The following is a 25,280-nucleotide window of genomic DNA, read 5'->3' on the forward strand; positions in this document are numbered from 1 at the left end:
GGTAATAATCCGATTGGGTGACAATTCTTATGGCTTTTTTTTAAGTAGAAAGATTGGCTGGATAGTTGTTTTGTAGTTGTTCCCCCATACCTCCACACAGTAATTGATGTATGGCAGTACGAGGGAGCAATACAGCATATAGCGAGTTCTGGTTTAGAATAGGTTTAGCTTTATACATTATAGCAATGGTTTTAGATAATTTTGTCCTTAGATTATTTATATGCGGTTTCCAATTAAGTTTACTGTCAATAATTAAACCTAGGAATTTATTCTCAAACACTCGTTCAATTTCCACATTATTTATCATAATTTTAGCCTCTCTGTTAATTGATCTATTACTGAAAATCATGAATTTAGTTTTATTTAGATTTAGTGACAATTTATTAATGTCGAACCATTTCTTTAATATTGTAAGCTCATTTTGTACTGTATCCAAGAGCTGATCCAGGTGTTTTCCTGAGCAGCACAGACTAGTGTCGTCAGCAAACAAGACGCAGCTCATTTGTTTCAATACATCACAGACGTAATTTATGTACATAATAAATATAATAGCTTTGGACCCAATACAGAGCCCTGTGGGACTCCATATGTGATTTTCTTTTTTGCTCTTCAGAATCTACACCATTCATGTGTACAAATTGTGTTCTGTCGCCAAGGTAGCTCTTTAACCATGAGTTTGCAGTTCCTCTTACACCGTATCTTTCCAGTTTTCTTAATAGTAGTTCATGATGAATAGTGTCAAAGGCCTTTCTCAGGTCAATGAATACCCCTACTGTATATTGTTTGTCATCTACTGCTTTCGATATCTGTTCGACTAGATCTATGACTGCCATTGAAGTGGATCTATTCGCCCTGAACCCATATTGATGGTTACTTATTAAGTTATGTTTATCTGGCCACAAACAGCTTTTCTAGGATCTTAGAAAATTGTGAGAGCAGAGAGATTGGTCTATAATTTGTGAATTGAGATTTTTCACCGGTTTTGAATATTGGAATGACTTTTGCCGTTTTCATTTTGCTAGGGAAGATGCCGGTTAGATTGGTTACATATGTATGTGAGTGGTGTTACTATGGTGTTTATAATATCCTTGACAAGCATCATATCAATATCTGTGTTGTCTGTTGATTTTTTATTTTGGAATTTTTCACTATTTCTATGATTTCTTTTTCATGTACACGCCTAATGAATATAGAGTATGGATTTTGTCTGATATTTCTTTCAGTTAAGTTGGTAGTATCTCTCGGTTCCACAATCTCTTTTGCTAAGTTAGGTCCAACATTTACAAAGAAGTTGTTAAATTCATTGGCTATTTCATTAGTTTTTTTAGTATTACATTATCTTTAATAAATTGGTTTGGGTATTCTGCTTTTGCTTTACCTTTTTTAATTATACGATTTAGTATTTTCCAAGTACCTTGTATATTGTTTCTGTGGTATTCTAATTTCCTATGATAATACTCCTTCTTTTGTGCCCTTATAATACTTAATGATTTATTTTTGTATATTTTATATCTATTTTCTGCATCCTTCGTTTTGTGTTTCATGAATAGTCTATATAGTACATTTTTCTTTTTGCATGCATTCTCTAGGCCTTTTGTGATCCATGGTTTGTCCTGTCTGTTTTTATTTTTGCTTGTAGATGTTTTGAATGGACAGTGCTTATCATAGAGTTTAAGTAGGATGGACAGAAAGGCCTCATAGGCTTGGTCTGGGTCCTCAGTGGCATATACCTCATTCCAAGACTGTGTGCTTATGTCCACCTCAAGGGCAGCCACAGCTCTAGGTGTTCTACATCTAGTCAGTTTGTTGTTTTGTACATTTATATTTGTTTCCTTTTTAAGTAGTTGCTGGAAGATACCAAAGACGGGTAGATGGTCTGTAATGTCATTTATGAGTAATCCTGCTGTGGTTTGGCATTCTATTGCATTTATAAATATATTGTCTATCAGTGTGGCTGTTTCTGCTGTGATTCGACTTGGTTTGGTGATTACAGGGAATAAACTGTTGCTATACATTGTATTGATAAACTCTATTATTGTATTATTCCCATGGGGGTTCAAAAGGTCGGCATTGAAGTCACCACACACGATATGCAGTTTGTTATTAGTACGTAACATACTTTCTAGTTTTTTGTTGAATGTATCTATACAGGATCCAGGTGTTCTGTATACACAGCTGATAATTATGTTCTTTGATTCTTCCACAGCAATCTCTATAGTTAGACATTCCATAATTCCATCAATGGTAGTTGACATTGCTGGAACTATGTTACATCTCAAAGCTGAATCAACGTATAATGCAACTCCACCTGCTTTTTTATTTGTCCTATCAATTGTGAACAACTCATATCCCTCAATTTCCACATCATAGCCCTTTTCCTTTTCTAGCCAAGTCTCGGATGCCGCAATGACTTTGAATGTATTGAATTGCCTCAGATCATTCTCAATTTTACCATAATTTTTATACAGACTTGCATTGAAATGTATGATTGAAAAGGCACCTTCCATACTGAAACCTTTGAATTGATCATCAGTGTAATACTCACAGTTATTATTTACATTATTAAAGAAGTTATTGTCGGGGTGTATATCATTTTCAAAATCATGCATCTTGTATTCCATGGGGTTGAAGTTTTTCAGATTTAAAGGGGAACAGGTAATCTTCCTTATTTAGTGTCATTGTTATGGGCAAGGCAGTCCTTGTTTAAAGTATGCACGCAAACGCACACACATAATCTCCCATGAGACTCTAGACTAGAGTTGCACAACCTGCTTCTCCAGCGAGGGGCCCCGGCGTCTTCACTGACATTTCCTCCGTCAGCTCAGCTGTGGCACTCGCATATGCTACGAGGTTTGACATCCAGTCCAGTTATACTTACGTCTTCCATGTGCGAGTGTGTGTGTGTGTGTGTTGTTGGTTTATTGGTTGAAGAGATTTGTAATCAGTATACTCAGTTGACCATATTATTATCTAAATCATTAATGTTGAAGAATGAGCCATCTATTAATAAAGGCATAATGTGATTAAATACAAGTTTATTATACATTTTTGAGCCATCTATTAATAAAGGCATAATGTAATTAAATACAAGTTTATTATACATTTTTGAGTATATCACAATCTTGATCCATCCATGTTTAACCTTTAATCTACATTTTTAAGTACAGCGTGATCTTGATCCATCCTTGTTTAACCTTTAATCGAGATGACCATAAGATGATGAATACATTGTACGCCCATTTTCCCGTAACTGTGTTTTTCCTAAAAACAGCATTTACCGATCATATGCATGGGAGGGTTGATAGAAATCTAAAATTGTCACTATGATGCAAGGAGAGGTCACAAGGCCTCTCGACATGTTTTGCAAAGTTCCATATTTCTATACTGTGCAGGGGAGGTTTATGCTTCGTCCTACAGGTTCTGACTAACCTGACCACCGAATAACCTCGAGGAAAAGCAGAAGTATCGAGGGGAACATGCAAAGAATCGTCATCTGGAATTCACCGATTTGGCATCATGTTAATGTATAAATGGGCAGGGAAAGTATTGACCAGTGTGCAGACTTCACGAACTGTCACTTGGTGATTGTACATTAAATCAGCAAGGGAGAGCATTCTGACGCCCATGAGATCTAATGTAGTACATTTCATTCTATTATTCAATCTGTAATACTTTTAACTTTATGCAATTTGATTAAATACATGTTAAATCCTTAATACCTTTGTCACTAAGGTAACTTCACCAACTAAAAGGACGCGCAGATAGCGTGCTCCTAGAGGGCTGTTCTAAAGTATCTCACTGCACAATTTGTTTTGTTATTATCAAGAGCTATCTCCTTCAGTGTGTGTACAGCTAATCTCCGGCACCATTGGCCCGGTCAATGCCAAACTGTGCACACACTCCCTGCATGCCAACGATGAACCTCTGCCCCAATTTTTCCACAACGGCCTATTATAGCGCCACCATGAGGCCGATTATTGCAAAACACATTTCTTTACTCTTTACTCGTACACATTTTATCCATACATCACGCAAATCGGTATACACTATCTCTATAGTCATGTGATCAACACGGACCTTGGCTATAAGATTGCCTTCCAAAATTTGCAGGATTGGTCCGTTTTGAACAAAATGTTAATAATACGTTTTAATATTGTTTGGAACGACATTGGATCAAAGTCGGTAATATATTTGGGGTAACATTGGACCAGTCCTTAATTGTCAGGGGATGACATTACAACTAAGGTGATCTCTAAACTTGCAAATAAACTTTACAATTATTGTAAAACAAAGACATTTGGTGTCTACATCGATCCATTGTCACCTCGACTATGCCTGTGTTTTGTAAATGATGTGCTGTATTCCTAAGTTATTGTTTTACTCTTATCGTTTACCAAAATAAAACAGTTCTACAAAATGTGGACAAACGGTTTGAACAATTTATTTAGACAGTTTGCAGTATGTACATGGACATTAGAAAAATACAGTTATAAGTTAAATAGTGTGCTACAAGAGTCAAGTGCCTTTCAGTTTAGTTCTTTGTATAAAATAGTGTTTTTGTAAAGCCTGTAAATCCCAACATGCCAGTAGGCTCTTGTGAATTAAAATGTGATGAACACCAGTCACTGACATGGGTAATCAGTTACAGGCTGGAACTACACATTGATTAACATGTTCATATAAGGATACCCAATAATCATCCCCAATTACCATAACCTGTGGGAGGAATAGTGAGAATAAAGCTTATTCTGGTTCATAAATGCAAGTGAAAGACAAAGTTCACTTTAGCTCCTAATGCAGAAATGTATACAGAATGAGATGCATCATTGATGTTAATCCTACAAGTCTGAGCCAATAACTTTGCACAGTGGTTCTTCAAGAGTTGGCACTTTCATGTCATCGAATAAGTGTAGTATGTTCAGATTGTCTGTGGACGGAGTCTGGCCAGGAGGGTAGGGAAGGTGGAGGGATCACGGGCATGAATGTAGTAGACAACAGCTCCTCCGGCCATGACAGTCAGGCTCCACTTGATCAGACGGCCAGCAATGCACTTCTCAGGCTCTTCCACCTGGCAAGAGACAGTCGTTTGAAAAGTGAAAGTCGTTTGAAAAGTGAAAACTGACTATTAAAGTTGATTGGGGCCGCCAAGGGCTCTACTCCCTTTTGGATTCATTTATGGACATTTTATTCATGAAATACTTTTGAAATGTTTATAACAGATTTGTTTTTTTAACTTAATAATTTTGAGGGGCGCTTGTCCAGCTTTTAGTGTAAGTGTAAGTGTAAGTTCATAAACTTTATTCCTACACAAACAATAAATTCCCTATTGACAATGAATGGACAATTTTACATCATAGTGTCTGATGATGTACGATAATAAGAGTGCCCCTCACTTCACACGTGTGATTTTTGTAGGAAACGAAAAGAGGGGGATGTTCTGTTCGGTGACCCACAAGGTCAGTCCTGACCCACTGGGAAACAGTGGATTAGAGGGGGAAACGGTAACCAACTGCTCACCTTTCTTGTTTTCAGGGGCTGGAGCATGCGGTCAAACTGCGTGAAGATGGCTCGGCGGGCTCCGTCCCATTTCCCTGCTCCCATCACACGGTACTGGTAGGTTGTTACGGGCCCCCACAGAATCCTCTTAAACAGTGGATAGTCTGTGAAGAAGAGCCAGGGCAGGCTGGGTCGAGCTCCAATCTCACCAGATAGGTCATCCATGTAGCTGACAAAATCCACTTGAATGGGCGTCAGTTTGGATACATTGTAGCTATGAGGAGGCAAGATAAGAAAGTGAGTGTGATTGTCCGTCAATATACAGCAGTTGAGAGGTGGTTCCCAAACTGGGGTTCGGGACCCCAAATCATTTTGGGGCCCCCCGGAGCTAGTTGCACCACCTCACACCAAGTTTAAAATTAGCCTGGTCATAGTTTAAAGGCTTTAGCCATTTAATCTACATCTAGGCTAAATTTAGTGAGAGTTGGTGCAACTGGCTCCAGATGATTAGATTAATGTCCAAAATTGTTCTCACTCAATTAACAAAACATACAGTTTAAGTCTATACAGGGTATCTGCACATTTCTAAAGGGGGTTAGAGACCCTTTCTGTAGAGCAGATGCATAAGAATAATACAACTATTGCTTCCCAGGTGGAATTAAGTCAGTTTGAGCATCTACTGTACACTTTATTGGTGGTTATAATATTGCAAAATATAGTTCATACTTTTTGCCCATGTCCTCGGTGTCACGATCCACAGACTTTATCATGGCCTGGCTGGAAGGCAGCTTATTTAACCCTGTGGAACAACAGACAGTAAACTGAGATAAAAGTGGCAAAGTCGTTTCTTTTCATAACTAAACTGATTACAGCGATCCAGTTTTGTATCATTAAAAAGGGACCTAAAGACGACTATACACATCCTTAGCAACACGCAGTTTATATTTTAATTATAAATACATTCATGGGTATCTGGAATCCTCACCTTTGAAGACTCTTGTGACCCAGCGAGCCTGCATCTCAGCCTGAGGCATAATGGCTCCCAGGGCATGAATGAAGCCCACCACAGCCAGGGTAGGATGTTCCAGGGTGGGGGGGAACACATGCTTGTACAGACTCACACGATGACCAGATTTGTGCAGAATGCTCGAGGGAAGAAAGGGGAAACCGTAGCTGTATCCTGTGGCAAACACAATGGTATCCACCTGGAACAAAGGTGAAATTTTAGCTTTCAGCCGCAATGGCTCAAACTGATACATATATTCATGCTTGATATCATCAATAAACTCTTATCTAGAAAGCAAAGCATTCTTCCGACCTTCTCGACAACAGTGCCATCCTCAAACTCAACAGTAGAGCCCCGGATCTCCTTCACGTTTGGCTTGATGACCACACTCCCAGACAGGATCTTCATGGGCAGGTCATCGTTGATCACTGGGATCTGGCTGAACAGCCTGTTACCAGTGGCAATGAACAACCACCCAACATAGGTTAACCCATCGCATTTAGAGGCAGATTATAAAAAAAAACACCTTGCAAAGTTTTCTGTAAAACTATTAGCACTTAAGTTGCCATTATACTGTGCTAGAATTAAGTCAGACCCAAAAAATATCTAAAAAGGGGGGAAAATACCTTCTATAAATTATATTACATTACAATCTGTACATTACAAATGATAAACTACAAACTAAACATTGTATATCCTATTACTGTACTAATAATTGAAATCAAACACTCAACAAGCTAACTAAACATATTTTTTTCCTAATCACCGCTGCCTTCCATTTCTTTTTAAAGCTTGATTTATTCTCTATGTTTATTATGTGGTGGGAGCTCATTCCAACCCTGCAGGGGTCAATGGGTCACATTCCTTGTCCACAAAAATGTGAGCACGGAGGAATGTGTCCACATAGGTATGCTCAACGGACGATAGATAGATGCAACAACTATACTATACAGTTGTTCCCGGCTTGAAAGCTATAACAACGTTATAACGTTATTAAGTGTTACATGGACAATGGAGTCTTGACATACAGGACTCGCACTGTAGAAAGAGGGGAAAAAAACGACTTTGTGCCAAGGACCCCCAAATTGATATACATTTGGCCACAGAACCCCCCCCCCCCAATTCTGAAACTTTCAGATGCATGTCAAACAAACAAAGTGACGGGCTGTGCATGAGCTTGTACATCTGCTGAATAAAAATGTCTATAAAAGAAAGGCATCTATGCAAAGAACAGACCATTATGCCATTGTGACTTTACGTGATAAGAGAAACAGTTGTTACAAGTGTTACCTGTGCTTGGGCTGCAGGGCGTACATGGTGTGGTCATACATGGCGTTGAGCATGCCCTCGCCTATGGAGTTGAGAATCCTCATGGGCAGCAGCTGGAACAGGATATGGACGAAGCGTGTGTTGTACTTCATGTCCACCGGCACGCCGTTGTCCGACACCTGGCGGATGACCCACGCACCACGACGAGTGCTCATGTACATCTTCAGAGGAAACAGAGAGATGGATGATTAAATGGGTTAGCAGCTAACCCATTTAATCATAGCTAAAGCTAACCGTTATATAGCTTATGCCACCGATTCTCATAGGCCATGAGGAGATTGCTGCCGTGATAAGTGGTCAGATGGGTGGGCCGTGAACACTCTAAGACAGGAGTCTTCAACAGGGGCTCTTGAACCCTAGCATGCCTATTCTGAGGAGACCTTAGCGCCTTATCCAAAAATAGATTTACAAGCTCACAACGCCTGTCTCGCTGCGAGGCGTTGTGAGCTTGTAGATGGGTTGTGTTGCAAAGATGTTTGGTGTAGAGGGAGAAGCAGTAGACTACTATAGTGGAGGAGTTAATGCAGATAACTTCAAGACAGAGTGAAAGTATTGACAGTTAACTGGTTTAACCTAAATGTCTGAAAATACACATTAACATACTGTACACTGATGATAATGCTGTCAAGTCTATGAAAAAGTGTAATCTGCAACACAATTTTATACAATATGTAGTGGGGGTCCCTGGCTGCTTCATCCTAGACCTTGTGTAGCCAGCCTTCATCTGCCTTTGCAATGCATATTGCAGATTAAGTCTGCCCCCTCTCAATTGTGGGAGGACTTCACGGCCAAAATGGTGACGAGCCAAGCAGATGAGTCTGGAGCCAGGCTATAACCAACCAGGGGCCAGTATATGCAAATATGGGGCGGGACATTGCGAAATAAATCAAATACTGAGAGGGACGAGACTAATATCCACGCAGTGATATTAGTCTCGCAACACAAGGCTAGCTTCATCCTTTCTCAACTATCCCGTGGGGTTCTTGGCCTGAAAAACATTGAAGACCCCTTAAGAAAATCAAGTGGGCCCTGATCCAGAAAAGGCTGAGAACCACTATAGCTTAGGTCAATCTCACAGTATACAGTATATGGGGAGAATAAAAATATGAATGAAGATGAATTCCCAACCTCCTCTGCCACTCTGCTGCCTTCGACAGCAATGTCACCACCGGAGTTGCCGATGCCGATGACCACCACTCTCTTCCCATGCATGTCCTCAGGCCCCTTGTAGTCCCAGCTGTGAAAATACTTCCCCTCAAAAGTCTCAATTCCTGCAACACACGTGCACACAGCAAGTTATTTACGGACGGTACAAAGTGATGGCTCCATTATGTGATTTCACTACAGTCAAGATAGACATTTGAAAGGATAACTTATATCCTTTATATCCTTTCAAAGAGGAAAAGATAAATCTATGATAGGGTTTGGCCCTTTTACCCAACTCTTAATGTGCCGGACATACATCGAAAGGATGATAATGGAAATAGCTGGAGCATTTGCGCTCCGTCGATCCTATTTATTCTCTTTTTTATACAGTTGTGTTTCTGCTTCAGTGCAAAATATATGTAAACATTGTGTAAAGTTTGTCTTGTCATGTCTTATACGTTTATGCAAAGGAAATAGTGGCACATCCACTTTGTTCAGATGCAGGTGCGTTGGACAGTGACAACTGAAGCAAAGTATTTCATGAACAAAAAGCTTGCATACTGCTCTTGCTCAGCAGAATCAGCTTTTATTCAAATTGACAGACGTTTTGGTCCCTCTGGACCTTCATCAAGTGTCTCACACTCCCGGGATTTTTATAATTTTGTTTAAAAACAATAACATTGATTAAAAAAAGAAAACAAAGAGATATACATTATATTGCATTCACCTGTGAAGTCTTTCAGTGGTAGATGAGGGTAGGTGTAATGGCCGGCACAGCAGATGACTGCATCAAAGACATGCCTCTCCTCCTGTCCGTCCTTGTTCTCGGTCACCACCTCCCACTGACCGGTGCGGGCATAGTCTGACCGCTGTTTGACACTTTTCACAGAGGTCTGAAATGGAAACAAAAAGTCCAGTCCCAGGTCATTTTGATATCCATTTCTTTAAGTAGCAGTTGAAAGTCACAACCATTGTGACATAAATATCACAATGGGATACAAGTAAATTATATACTGTAGGAGACGAGAGAAGGATCTAAAGCCCATTTTATAATTCTGTCCATAGCGTCTGTCGGGTAGAAACCTCATATTTCCATATTTTTAAGCAAAAGTAGCAGATCTACAAACTCAAAACGTGTCGATTCACACCACATTTTGAGCTCAGCTTGCGGCTATCAAGGGTTGGATTGAGGAGTCCCTGCGACATACTAGCATCATGTCCAGGGGGTGTACTTGTACATCAAGCTGCCGCACCCTACAGAAACAGGAGATAGGCTCCTGCCCTATGGGCCTCATGGCTCGGCAAGGCTACTTACTACTTTTTGCGTCTACGTAGTATGATCAAGTGTTAATGAAAATGGAGATAGGTTTCTGCCCGACAGTGATTATGGCATGATGATGTGGGTCTTAAGTTACCTGGTAGCGGATGTGTTGGAGCAGTTTGAAGTGCACTGCATACATCCTGAAGTATTTGAGGATCTTAGAATGGTGCATGTAGTTTGGGTAGTCAGCAGGGATGGGGAAGTCACTGTAACACATCATCTCCTTGGAGATGTTGATGGTCAGGGAGCGGTAGATGCTGGCTCTCTCAGGCTCTGACACTTCCTGGAGAAGAACAGTTTTTGGTCAATGTCCGTATCTGTCCAGTGTCCACTTTATATACCCATCAAGTATACTTTCAAAGCAATAAAGTGGTTAGAAATTGAAAACTACAAATATAATAAAAGCTTATAAAAAGAACATATATAAAATTAAACAAATTATGAATAAGTCATGCTGAAAATATGTCATCCTGAAAATATGCATTTTATGAAGAAAAGAAAAGGCTGCACTATGTAACTTCTTCTACCACGGATTTGGAACTGGTTTTCTGCTGACATTTTTACCATAGAGCCTGTCTGCTTGCTCAGGGGATAAATTGAATCTTGACCATCAGGTCAAAATTCATGCCAGATCCCATGTTTAGGTGAGAAATGACCTTTGACACAATCTAAATAACAGAAGCGCAGACAGGAGACTACACGTATTAATAGTATACTCTACCATACAGATCATTGGACACAAGCATTTTATTCATTAAAAAAAGTTACATAGTGCCACTTTAATTCTGAGTGCAGTTTCTGTACTGGCTCTACAGTAGTATAATAATAATAGAGCCATTCCCCCATTAGCCTTGCCTTGAACTTCCACAGTCCACCCATGTCGTCACTGCTTTCAAAGCAGGTGGGCACCATGCCCTCCTCCAGACAAGCCTTTATGCTGCTGAGGCCAGATGGGCCTGCCCCAATCACTGCCACTCTGTGTACCATGTTGGAACTGGAGTTGAGCTGCAACACAAACAGTTAGCAGGCAAATTCAACCATTTGGTATAATATAGAAACTATCCAATATTCAACATGGTGTTCTGTGCAGCAGTTATTTTTGGAGTTGCATCTCTGCACTAGCTTTAGTGCCCGTTGCCCATTCCCTGGGAAACATTGTTGCATGCGGTACATTATTCATTCCTCGACTCCAGTCACCCCACCCGCCCCCACATGCTATAGAGTTCATCTCAGGTCCACTGCATTCAGAGAAGTACTCAGATCCTTCAAGCCAGGGGTGTCCAAACTTTTTTCTAGAAAATATTAAAACACCCAAGGGCCAACTACATCTCCTGACATAATGTACCTTCGGACTTTAACAAAGTCACATACATGTCAGGATAAGGGGATGACTGAACCCAATATGCAAAGCCACAAACAGGAAGGTTCAAAATCTAAATATTTATTTAAGTCCTAGGCAGAAAAGGGTAAACAAACAAATGAGTAGTAGCTGTAAGCTCAGGAGAGCCAAAAGGCCAAACTTTCAAAAGTTCAAAATAAAAGTAGGCTTACAAGCAAGAACAACAAAACCAGGAACTCGGGGAACAATGACGAATGTTCTGACAGTGAGTGTGTACTGTGTGCAAAGAGTCCAGTTATATAGGGAGCAGGTAAAATTCGTCCCAGGAACGCATTTGGCCCGTGGGCCACACTTTGGACACCCCTGCTTTAAGCAAAAGTACCACAATGTAAAACTATTCCCATTACAATAGCACATCATGCAAAACCTACTTGAAGAAATTAGCAGTAAAAGTAAATGAGTATTAGTATCAAAAAGGCATAATGGTATTAATTGCCTATCAGACAGTAGATCAACTTGCAGCTAGGCATACACGTAACGTTTCATTTTCCAGATTTTCTTTTTTGTGACTTATCTCCCCCTCTAAAAAATGATTTGTGTTTATTAAATCGATTAATATCGCCGGGATTAATATCGATATATTACATGCCTACTTGCAGCTATTGAAATTTCAGTAGCAGTGCATCCAAAAGACAATACACAATACAAAATGAGAAGCAAGTTCAATGACAATTCAACCAGCTTGTTGTCATAGTGTTAGACAAAAGCAAAGTGTATTCCTGTAGAAGACCGATATCATATTTGGTGTGAACCGTCTCATGTGTCAATAATCTTCCCATGTAACAAGAGTTGGGTTTACAATTACATGTTGTTTACAACTTGTTGATTGTGTGATATATTAAATGCCACCTATTGTCCTGGACAACAACAGCGAGGACTCATTAGCTTGATGATAGCCCCACTTATCAAAAACCACTCATTCAACAGTGCAGTACAAAGCACTGCAGGAAAAAATAGAAACGATATAAGGGATGAAACAGAATTAAGGCTGATTATGCATTGGAAGATTTAATGCGCCTCTGCCTCTGACTTTTATAACCTAAAAATGTAACCTGTTCAAACCTCTCAATTTACTTGCAAAGCAGCACACTTAATTAAAAGTCTATCATCAGTCCACACTCGTAAAACAGCTCTAGACATGTAGTAAAACAGCTCTTACCTTGAGCTAGCTGGTCAAGTGGGATGATGAGCCTTGCCGCCTTGCTGCCTTTTATACAGTGTGATTGGACCAATTCACCCGTGTCTAGCTGGCTACGGGTCAACTTGACAAAGTACAGTTTACTGTCCTCACATTATTCATTGCACTTAACAGACTGGTGACTCATGATGAATGACCTACATTCGACCTATGGGTTTCAGATCCCTGCACAGGGGGATGACACACTTATTTGTACCACATGCAACCAGTTTGGAACGCTTCAAACACTTTCAGTACTAAATTAATTAATTAATTAATTTATTAATCCTGATCATGTATAAAGTCAGTTTTCAGGTACCAATGAGGTAAATTTGGAAAACTAGGAAGCTAAATGTACATCTTCTAAAACAACGTTTTCATTTCCAGGGAGAAAAAAAAACACTCAGTTAAACCTCACCCAGTCATCCCAACTGGATGGTCTATTTGCATAGCAAATATGCCACAGGCAGCCTGCAAAGTCTCTGCTACCAGAGAGTCAGTTGAACCTGCAGCACGTGTCCAGCTGGTTTTGCAGCCTAGGTGTCCAGACGGTTGAGCTAACCGTCCAGGCCTCCACAGCACTTTTTTTTTAATATATATATTTTTTATCCCACGATTTTGTAACCCATTTTCACCTTAGAGTATACTCTAAGATTTTCAACCCTGTGTCAATTATCTAATGTGATCCTGGGCTCTACACACCCTCCGCCAACCTGGGGAGAGAAACGGACTTGAACTCATGCTTCCTTCATGCCTGAGTGTCCAAGTTGCTCCTTTACACCTGACAGGGGGGAGTTTCCCTGGTTGGACGTAGCGCGTGGAAGGAACACGTTATTCCAACCAGTTCCTTTCCCCTCCATCATGCGCCCCGGCTGGCCAGGGGGAGGCAGTTTAGAGACCAGGATTACTGCATGTTTTTTGTGAGGGTACCTACCCTAGGGGACACGGGGAGAACATGCAAACTCCACACAGAAAGGCCCTTTCGCCAAACCCGCCTCAGGTATGGGCACTGATGACGCGGAGGAGGAAACACGCCGCCAGCACCCACAGCGCCCCAAGCGGGAATCGAACTCAGGACCTTCTAGCTGTGAGGTGACAGCACTACCAACTGTGCCACCGTGCCCCTCCACAGCACCTTTTGAGGGGTGACAAAGACACACCCACTGCATGTTTTGAGAAGATGGTGAGAGGAATTAGCAACAACAATACTGTAAATGTAAAAATAGTAATAAACTTTAAGTAAATGTCTGGAAATCAAAAGTTGGCAACAAAAGTTACTTAAAGTGCCAAAAGTAGAAATGACTCATGTCCCATTTCACAAGTTTTCAAATGTATAACAATCTTTTCAAATGGACAAAATGTATATATACGGTAGGGCTGAAGTGGTTAATGTACAGTATGTTTTGTAATAATAATGAAAACCTACAAAGTAAAAGGTAACTAAAGTTTTCAAATAATTGTAGTGGAGTAAAAGTATATTTGCCTCTGAGATGTAGTGGAGTACAGAATTGAAAATACTCAGTAAAGTACTCATCTACAAAGCATCCATTCATCCTCTTGCGTTGTTTCAGTTTCATAAACCAAGTTCACAGGAAACAGTAGCAGGGTTGTAGTTAATCACTTGAGTTGAAGATTAGAAGAAACAAGACCAACTCCAGCGTACAGAGATATCAACTTACTTCACGTGCATGAGGGAAGGCATTTGGAAATGCAAGACAATCTGCATTCTTGAGTAACCTTAACTGCTTTGCAAAGTACAGCATGGTATTTTGCTTGCAGCTGCAATCTACAGTATCAACCTTGTTTAACAGGAAGTGTACCATGGTACATTCTAAAGACATGCATTGAATAGAATACCATAAAATAAAACACAGTACCACTTTTGCTTGAATTGCTTCCTTTTGATTTTATTGAGAAATAAATGCATACAGTGCAGTGATTATGGCATACCGGTAGGCAAATCTCCCCAATTCACATTAAACAGAAAACACCTGCTACCGGCATCAACCCCAAATAACATTTCACAATATATTCAAATGACATAGTGGTGTGTGTGTGTGTGTGTGTGCCACACAATAAAACAGGGGTGTGTGTGTGTGCCACACAATAAAACAGGGGTGTGTGTGTGTGTGTGTGCCACACAATAAAACCGCTCAGGTTAAGGACTACACCACAAACAGAAAAAAAAAAAAAAAAAGTCTAGTGGCATTTCTTCCTCAGCCTAGTGGGAATATGCATGCAGTGTCACCGCAATCAGATGCTGCGTTCATGTTTTGCGGCATTTTGTACAAAACGGGTCACTCCTGAAGCCAATCTTAGCCAATCAGGATGGAATATGAGAAATCAAACAGACCCATCTTGATCACATGACTATAGATGTGTACTATCATGTGTACCAATTTGCATAATGTTTGGACAAAATCTGTAGGTGTAATGTAAACATTTTTTTTTTGTAAATATAAGCCCCCTGGTGGCGCTATAACAGGCCCATGTGAAATATTTGGGGCAGAGGTTCAGCTCTGGCATCCAGGGAATGTGTGTGTAGAGTTTGACTGCAATCAAGTCAACGGTGCCAGAGATTAGCTGTCCACAGATGGACACATACACGGACAAAACATAAAAACATACTCTCCCCCATGCATTCGGCTGGTGGAGACAATAACGTATAGTATACAGCTGGTTAGCCACTATAGCCTAGTAAAGTCAAGTGATAAAGCAGTGGGCCACTTGCTTGGGCAATCAAATATTTTTGGGAATGTATTAAAAAAAAAGAAAAAGAAAAAAAAAGATAGTCAAAATATATATATATGAGGTAGCAGAACAGAAGAGTGCATGTTTTGTTATTGTACAATCAATTAAAATCTAGGCCAACAGAACAGTGGGAGGGGCTTTTGGTCAGTTATTGCAGAAATAAGGTAAAGTAGGACTAGTGGACCAATGTACCAAAGAACAGTCTCTTCATTCTCACTCACTGTACACTGAAGCTCTAATTCAAAACCAATTTTGGACAGCTTAACTACTTATGCCCTATTTTACATTACTCAAAGAAACGGTCAATGCACATTAACAATACAATATAAAGGAACTATACGTATCAATAATCAAATTTGTTCAAATCACAGAATTTCAGATGTAAAGAAGTGGGTGAAATTTTATATTTTTAAGCACTATTATAAAGAATACACAATTTCAGGGTGAAAATGGGGCATGATCAGATTTTCTCAGTCTGAATGTACTACAATTTCCTCTCCAACATTTGCAGCTAGGGGGCTGTTAATAAGTAGTCAGTATTGTGCCATTTGTTTAATCCTATTGCCTATGTAACTTACCATAAAACATTCAAACATGTTCCCTACCCATGCTGCAGTATTTACATCCATATTTGAATTCTTATAACCAATTAAACCCTCATATTGAGCATGCCTTATTTAAAAGGCACCTGTTGCACAATTTGATTGTGCAGCCAGTTGTTTCGTCACATACTGACACTGTAGTGGAGATATGGTGGAAGGTTAAATGTTGAACCCTCTCTAGACCCTCAGGTCTACTGTAGATTCAACCTTGGAAGAAGGACTCAGGTGATCCAGTGCTATCGTGAAAATAATGTGCCCCAATCTCCGGATAAATTATTCAAGATACTGCAACAGAACCATACTGCGACACTTCTTCCATTCTTGAACTGCACCTCCATGTGATATAACAATCCTGGGGGATTGCAGAGCTCTGGGGGATGCTGATGCTAAAAATGCCTCCTAGATCCTAACCGATCTGAAAAACTTGTTGCTACGGGTATCCAGCTAAAATCTAAAATGGCACAGATGGTTTCCCGGATTGAATGGGTTAAAATTATGCTTATTTTAAATTATACTTCACTTTGACAGGTAAAACATTTTAGTTGTCTTGCCTCAGCATGCCTGGTAATCAATCATCGATGAATTAACATTATATATTAACAATAATAACCTGAATTTCCATTCACCATTATTTTGATAATTGCAGAAATAGCTATATTCATTATTGGAAAAAGACTAACACATGTCAACTCTGTGTTTCTGTGAGTCGTGTCACGACAGCTACTCAAGGACAGCCCCCAATATTGGGTGGCCAACTGCCCATTCACTCACAGGGATGTTCAGGCCAAGCCAAAAACAACAAATGTTGTTTTTGCCAACAACAAATGTTGTTTTTGCCAACAACAAATGTTGTTTTTGCCAACAACAAATGTTGTTTTTGCCAATGAAACGTCATCTTAACTTAAGATAAAAAGCAGTACAGCATGTGACATGTCCAAAACACCCACACAGTGGGTGTACAACCTCTGTGACAAAGCTGTGGTCATCAGTTACATCTTGACCATTGGCGTCACTGAGGTTTGAACTCCTAGAAACATTAATGATGGTAGAAGTATACTAGCATTCAGCCACATACTGTATGACACAGACACATACACATGCACACACGTGCACATACTAATCCACAAAAGAAAATTTGCGTAGGTCTCAGAAATAACAAAAGATGCAACACAAGAGACCTGGCTGGATGCAGGTCACAAAATATTAGAACATCAACACAAAACGTCCCAATATAAACACCCAGTATTTTTCATTTATGCCATTGTCAGTAGTTGATAACTGGAAACGATGATCTGCTCACGGACGGACAGTACGTGTATAAATAAATTAACAGATTATTGCAAGTATAAAGTGATTTCAACCTGGAGTTATAGGTCCCTTCAACCTCACAGGAACTCGTGCACATTATTGTCCTACTTCTGACACGACTTTATCTGAGAGCACAAAGAGAACGTTTCTTGTCCGGTAGAAAACGCATAAAACTCTGTCGTCCAATTTGCCATCAATGATTGATAATCATTGGCGCCGCCACAAGATGTTACACAACAAAACAAACAGCTTGGCGTCCTTACTCGCCCTCCATGTTGATATAAAGCTATGTACTATCATGGCGCAAAGCCATCAATGTGTGGTAATTATGTACCGTACATTGATGCAATTTCAAGATTTCTATAATTAATAATCCAAGAATATTGCCACAGAATTATTGTCCAAGCAATTGAGAAACAAGATTGCTAAATGAAACAGTACAATGCCTATGTCTTGACCACAGCACACATACATGCACGTTTAGTCATAGGTACTACATGAAAGAATGCTAACGTAATTTCTAACGTCTTTACCGGTTTATGTGCAACTATTTCACAGTGGTACAGGGTCGACTGCAGCAAACAAAGCCCTGTTTTATGAGATGGACAATAACTGGGGGTTAACCATCAATCAAATAAAACAACCCTAAAAATATATTTCAAGTTTTTATCAGTGTCCTGCAGTCTATTGAATGACTTGCAGTGTGAATTAATTAACATCTACTGTATAAGATAGGAATGATCACCGTTGTTGAATGTATCAGAAATAGAAAATACTAACCTACACCCCCCCCCGCCCCCCCCAGAAACCACATACAGTATATTAAATAATATACATTCATTAGAGGGATGTAAAAGAATAGAATGTTGAGTGCTGTTCCCAGTTGAACCACACGCGAGTCCCCATTTTTGTTTGTTTTTCATCCGGTTCTCTCAACATTTTTGGTGGGTAGAGAGAGAGAGAGGTGGTGTTCATTTCTCACTACCTTTGGTCAAGTAAGTTCAATCCCAACCATTATACTCTTCTCTCCTGTTTTTTTATGCACAATTGGAAGAAAGCATAGATTTTCATAAAATGAACAGTGCGTTTATTTATCGACGTAAACTACTATGGTTGGGATTCTGGTCTTATCATGTCTCACTACTGTTTTCTTTATGGACAATTGGAAGAAAGGTTACATTTTCATAGAAATGGAACAATGCCATTAAACCTTACACCATGGTTGACCACATCACCTCATCCAGTCGCTCCTTTCAGGCCAGAGGCACCAGCAGTCCTTGCAGGCTTTGAGATGAGAGCCAGAGTAGCTCCACCAGGTTGTACTGGCAGTAGCCCATCCAGAACCCAAACAGCACATCCGTCACATTGTGACGCCCCAGCAGCACTCGGCTCAGCCCCACCAGCACGACCCACAGCAGAACTAGGACGCGCAGCGGGGCAGCCAGCACCAGGTGTGCCAGGACGAAGCGGCCGCACATGGCAGCGCGCGTGGCATGACCCGAGGGGAAGGAGTAGCGGTCCACAGAGAAGGTGGCGAACATGTCCATGCGGTTATGGGTTGGTCGGCGCCGACGTACCAGCGCCTTCACGATGCCCACCAACACTAGGTCCAATAACAGGGCTAGACAGGGAGGAAGAGAGAAGAAGAGTTTCACAAATCACTATGAGCAATGACATGAGTGACAGGAAGTAAGAGTCCAGTACACCCAGTGGTAACAAACAATAATCAAAGCATCTGCACAGTGAAGATGTACCTTATGAAACTCTATACAAACATCTTTATTCAAACAGATAAGAGTCTGATTAAAACAGAGGTAAAGAGGTAAGCTGGGTACATATGGTGGTACTATAGCCACATTATCCATGGCAGTAACAGCCTGGGGTTATCAACTTTTATTTTATTTAGTCAGTGACTATAAAAAGATTGCTTTGGCTTTAATAAGCAGGTCTGTGACTAATGTCCCTTTATCACTAAGGTCATAATATGCTACGTAACATTGTACAGGAGCAGCACACATTGCTTATGACGTGTGGGCACGTCGGTTGGACTGAACCAGTTAATATGTGCACAAGTTCAGGAGAACATGTGCACATTTTGCACCTCTCCTTTCTTTACATGTGCACGTTCTCCTGAACTTGTGCACACATTAAAAGGAGCACTTCACCCATTTTTCACCCTTGTAAGATGGCACCATTTCTGTCTATTCACTCAAACAAACCTCAGTGCTGCAAACCACAACATGCTAGGCAGGCTTTTGATCATTCACTTCAGTTCAAACTTTTTTCTAATCTTTTATTGATGTAATGAATTGAAATGTATTGAAAAGGTTTCTCACACAGGATACAATCCTTTTCGCCAGACTCAACACATACATACTGCCCTACAACCCACCCACCCTACCCACCCCAGACTCAACACATGAAATTACCTACCTAGGTTCCATCCTGGAGGCTAATCTTTCCGGTGATAAAATGGCCACCAACGTAATCAAAAAAGTCAACCATAGAACAAGATTCCTCTACAGGATCTCCTCACTGGTCAACAAAAACACCTTGAAGACCTTAACAGGAGCCCTTGTACAGGGTTTCTTTGACTATGCATGCACCTCCTGGTACCACAGCACCTCAAAGGCCCTTAAAACCAGGCTCCAGACTTCCCAAAACAAACTGGTCAGGCTCCTACTTGATCTAGCCCCCCGAACCCACCTCACCCCTGCCCACTTCGACAGGCTGGAATGGCTTAGGGTCGACGACAGAGTACAGCATCTTGCAATGGGTCTGGTCCACAAGATTCGATACACCACCAAGATACCCATGTACCTGTCTAGATACTTCCTTAATGTTAACGAAGTCCACACCCACAACACCAGAGGGAGTGCAACGAACCATGTACAACCCAGATTCGGCACAAACAAGGGACTAAATTCTTTTCGCTCCTATGCCACCAAAATGTGGAACACCCTACCAACTGTCATTAAGACATGCGAATCCCTTGACTCCTTCAAAACCGCTCTCAAAGGGCACCTACGGATGGCTGCAATTCGAAACTGGCCCCCGTAAAATCTGAATCCCCCCCCACCGCCCCCCCCCCCCCCCCTTTTCCCCTCACTGTATATATTTCTTTTCCCTTTTTACCTCCTTTATGATGAATTCCTGTTCTGTCTATAGAAGTGTCTATTTGTACGTCTCTAAATGTTTTGATGATTTGAACATGGTGGACCCTATTGGAAACAAGTGTAATGCTTAATTGGGTCGTCCACTCACAGTTAACAGCCTTTGTATTGAGTTTGTGCTTGAAATGTACTGTAATTCTGCAAACTGTTAATAAATTCTTCAATCAATCAATACATACTGCCCTACAACCCACCCACCCTACCCACCCCAGACTCAACACATACATACTGCCCTACAACCCACCCACCCTACCCACCCCAGACTCAACACATACATACTGCCCTACAACCCACCCACCCTACCCACCCCAGACTCAACACATACATACTGCCCTACAACCCACCCACCCTACCCAGTACCCACCCCACATTTTATCCACAACCACATACAAATAAATCCCATGCTTTCATACTTTTTATTTTACACTTAAAAATATACAATTCATGTGCACTTGTACTCACTTCTTTTGAGGGGCGCTAGCCCCTCCTATATTCAGCTATTAGTGTAGATTTGTCTTACAAACATTAAATTCCCATTGACAATGAATGGAGAATTTACATATGTGTCTGAGCAAATCAGTATTTTTGTCTTACACAAAGATTAAATTCCCATTGACAATGAATGGAGAATTTTACATCATAGTGTCTGAGCAAATAGACATGTTACGTGATAATGATGTACGATAAGAGCGCCCATCACTTCATACTGGTGTGATTTTTTTCTTATATAATAATTTCAAAACCCCTAGTTTACCAGTTTGAACATACAAACCGGCCCTACAAGAAATATTTCGTATAATAAAAGAACAATGACTCCTCTCTCAGTATTAACTTTCCAGGAAGAGAAAGGCTAGTATAAAAGAACAATGACTCCTATCTCAGTATTAACTTTCCAGGAAGAGAAAGGCTAGTATAAAAGAACAATGACTCCTATCCCAGTATTAACTTTCCAGGAAGAGAAAGGCTGTGGTTTCTATTAGCTTGGAATCACCATTGATGATGTCATAGGCAGGTTTATGAACTGTCCACAGACAGAAGCCCACGAAAGCGTGAGCGAGCAGATGGAAATTATGCCATCGTTAATGAACATCATTTTAATAGTTCTCATGTCTTGTTTTGTCCTCTTTTTTCTCATTGTATGGATTTTGGCCAGGCCAGAAATGGATTTGGACAGGCGGCCGCCTGCCCTCGCCTTATTGTAAATACGCCTCTGGTCTGTGTCAGCCTCATCTGTGCCACAATCACAGAGGAATACATTACAGGCTACCTCTTGTGTCTCCATCCAACCTCTCGGGATCAATAACTACAATGTACAATCTGTGTGGTGATTGGGAAATATTTCTCAATTCTATTAGACAATGTAACAGACTAGTGGCATCCCAAATCAGATCTTTGGCCTATCCAGATTGGAATCAGATTACTTTTATAAAGTCCGAACAGCAATTTTTGCTAATGAGATTCAAATCACACTCCTTACCATAGCCTTGTTCATAAAACCAATCAAACTCCAATGGATACTTGGATAGGAAATCAATTTTGGGCTGCCAGTCTGAAAAAAGGCCATTGATTTGTGTGATTCATGTACGATAAGCACCCTACATCATTGTTCATATCGTCAGAATATTATTTTATATTATTTGTTTTGTACAATGGCTGCCCATAACCCCCCCCCCCCCCCCTGCTCTCTACAAGGGGTTTCCTCTATTAAAGTGGTCCTGCCTGCTTGGCATTACGCGTTCTGCACACAGAGGAGCGGACAGCAGTGTTGTGTCTGCATGCTACAGTGCTTATGGTTGGCTGGTAGACTCTCCCTGTGAGAGGCTAGGTTGGTATCAGACAATGCGGCAGTACACAGTTTGGACAACCGTACAGGGATATGCATTCGTGTGAGTGGGCGTGCTCTGTGTGTGTTTAGGTGAGAAGCCAACATCAGATTAGGGCTGCTCGATGAATGGGAAAATTTCAATTTTATGTTCCACTTATTATGTAATCATGAAACTTGACAATTAACAACTTATTTGGTCAGCTGTTGCAGCACCTTGCCCACCATCATCTCCTCACCATTACAAAGGGGTTAAATTCCAGGACATTGTACAACTCATCTCTCCATCCATCATCAGGCTCAATCAAATCTGGGTCCATATTACAAACCATAGTATGACCAAAGACATGACACCAGCCAGAAGCACAATGAGCAACACAGACAACTGAATGAGTAGAAGATGTGCATTTTCTGTTGAATGGAATGAGAATGGAAAAGATAGAGATGGTTGGAATACTTATGTAACTAGGACGCAGAAAGCAGGGGGGGAGCTGCCTGGGAATGCAGTGTGATGATTGCAGAACGAATGACAGATGACATCTGGTGGAAGACAGCAATTACTGCGGGCATATGACAGGTATTGGAATGGACGTGGGAAGGAGGGAACATGACAACTCAGGATAGGGGTGGGTGGCTAAACATGGTGGCTGGAAGGGGAGGGTAAGGTGTGTGCGTGCGTGAGAGAGAGAGAGTTGACAGAACTGCTTCATTCATATATCGTGGGGCTACCGCATAGTATCTGCAAACACATATCATCATCATCATCATCTCATTAGTCAACAATACTATACTCTGCTTACCCATGAACAGATTGAGAATGACCTCTTGTCCCGCTGCAGTGTCACTTTTATACAGAGAGTACGCGGTGCCCACCAGCCACGGGATCCCGTGCCCCGATATCTCTATGAGTTTCATCAGCGGGCGGATGCTGCCAAAGGACGAGTCCTCCGAGGCGCACACCCCCAGCCGCTTGGACAGCCACAGGTCTATAGCGAGCAGCGAGCTCAGCGCTATGCCCACAAAGGAGGGGTTGAGCTTCATGCAGTCCTCCTCGGGCATGCCCGACGCCGAGCCCGTGGAAGAACCGGAGCCCCGGCGCCGCGTGGGGCTCTCCGACAGGGCCCGGGGCCGGCCGCGGGCGGCGGCCACCGGGTCTCCGGAGCCCCCCTGGCGCGGCGGTGGGGTTCGGTTCAGTGACATGAAGTCGTAGCGGCCGTTGTTGGTGCTGCTCGGACTTCCTCCTCCTCCGAGTCCGGAGCCTCCTCCTCCACTGCGTACGGGGTTCTTTGCTTTAGGAGACGGCATTCTGATGCGATTTCCTCTGCTGTTATTATACTTGCAGTGCAAAGTATAATCCGACTGCACGTCGTGCACGACCGTGGGAAAGTGTTCTGCAGTGCTGTTCGCGATGTGCGTCCCTTTATTTATTTATTTCATCGCTTTACAGTCACTTGACAATTCCTTTCACGTCCATGCGAAGCAGTCTCTCTCAATGGAAGCATACTACTAGCATAGCCCCATATGTGCCCTCTCCCTACGCTCATTCTGTAGCTCCGAGATTAGGTCACACCCTGGACCCCTCCCACCGCAGTTCAGAAACGGCGCATGTTTCCACAGAACGATTCTTACCCTTTTCTGCACAATGAATCCAAAACGTGAAGGGGCAGAAAAGGTTTACATTAATTCAAAATTAGCAACGCCAATGAAAATCCAACTTTAAACGGTTACACGAGCGTCACAGTGGTTGTTTAGCATGTTTTGCAAGGAAGTTGAAAAGCTTTAGCGCCTCCCCTGGTCGAACATTTCCAACTGACTTCAGTTCACTCGACATGCACGCGCACACGCACGACTTCCTTGATAAACATGGAAGCGGCTGACTAAACAACCGCTGTAACGCTCGTGTAACCGTTTAAACTTGTATTTTCTTGGACGTTGCTAAGTTTGAATTAGTGTAAAACTTTTTTAGCCCTTCACTTTTTTGATTCATTGTGCAGAAAAGGGTAAGAAGCGTTCCTTGTGGAAACATGCGCCGTTTCTGAACCGCGGTGGGAGGTGCCCAGGGTGTGACCTCATCTCGGAGCTACAGAATGAGCAAGCAGCAACACTTTTCATGTTTGTTGTTCTTATCGCAAAGCCTTGTGGGAAATGGAGTATTAAAATGTGACGTGAATTTCTACACACGACTTTGATTGATTGATTGATTAATTGATTGAAGTATTTATAACAGCTTGCAGAATCACAGTACATTTCAAGCACACTGTGGACGACACAGGGTCCACCATTTTTAATTCATCAGAACATTCATCTTTGATGAATTGAAAATTCAAAAAACAAGTGTAATTTTTTATGGTGTCATCCACTCACAGTTAACAGTTTTTTTGTATTGAGTTGTACTTGAAATGTACTGTAATTCTGCAAACTGTTAATACATCAATCAATCAATCAAACGGGAAATCATCATAAAAGGAGGTAAACTGGGGGAAAAAAACAAACAGTGAGGGGAAGAGGGGTGTGGGGGGGGGGGATTCAGATTTTACGGGGGGCAGTTTTGAATTGCAGCCGTCATGGGGCCTTTGCGGTTTTGAAGGAGTCAAGGGATTCACACCGTCCACACGCGGTAAGGCGTTCCACATTTTGGTGGCATATGAGCGAAATTAATTTATTCCCTTTTTTGTGCCTGTGCATGGTCGTAGTAGGCCTACAGGTAACAGGTCATCTCGCTGGCTCGCCCCGGACGGCTCGCCCCGGAA

General features: G+C 41.4%; 2 protein-coding genes across 2 annotated transcripts in view; both read right to left on the minus strand.

Annotated features, from left to right (window-relative positions):
* The window catches only part of LOC306926136 (uncharacterized protein), a 44,556-nt gene extending 33,257 nt beyond the window's left edge, over nt 1–11,299 (minus strand). Inside the window, exons 1-10 of the mRNA XM_079505397.1 lie at nt 11,154–11,299; nt 10,393–10,581; nt 9,705–9,870; nt 8,960–9,102; nt 7,793–7,992; nt 6,815–6,950; nt 6,482–6,701; nt 6,223–6,295; nt 5,518–5,770; nt 4,931–5,068 (exon numbers count right to left, since the gene is read on the minus strand). Coding sequence (XP_079361523.1) covers nt 4,931–5,068; nt 5,518–5,770; nt 6,223–6,295; nt 6,482–6,701; nt 6,815–6,950; nt 7,793–7,992; nt 8,960–9,102; nt 9,705–9,870; nt 10,393–10,581; nt 11,154–11,285 — 1,650 coding nt within the window. The 5' untranslated portion in view covers nt 11,286–11,299. The remainder of the gene's footprint in view (nt 1–4,930; nt 5,069–5,517; nt 5,771–6,222; nt 6,296–6,481; nt 6,702–6,814; nt 6,951–7,792; nt 7,993–8,959; nt 9,103–9,704; nt 9,871–10,392; nt 10,582–11,153) is intronic.
* Nucleotides 11,300–18,177: 6,878 nt separating this feature from the next.
* plpp6 (phospholipid phosphatase 6) lies at nt 18,178–23,993 on the minus strand. Its single transcript, XM_079505065.1, has 2 exons — nt 23,331–23,993; nt 18,178–19,156 (listed from the first exon to the last, which is right to left on the minus strand). Exons 1-2 carry the CDS (start codon nt 23,833–23,835, stop codon nt 18,789–18,791), a joined length of 873 nt encoding a protein of 290 aa, XP_079361191.1. The 5' UTR covers nt 23,836–23,993; the 3' UTR covers nt 18,178–18,788.
* Nucleotides 23,994–25,280: the final 1,287 nt, after the last annotated feature.

Source organism: Electrona antarctica (genome assembly GCF_951216825.1).
Source record: "Electrona antarctica genome assembly, chromosome: 7".
Lineage (NCBI taxonomy): Eukaryota > Metazoa > Chordata > Actinopteri > Myctophiformes > Myctophidae > Electrona > Electrona antarctica.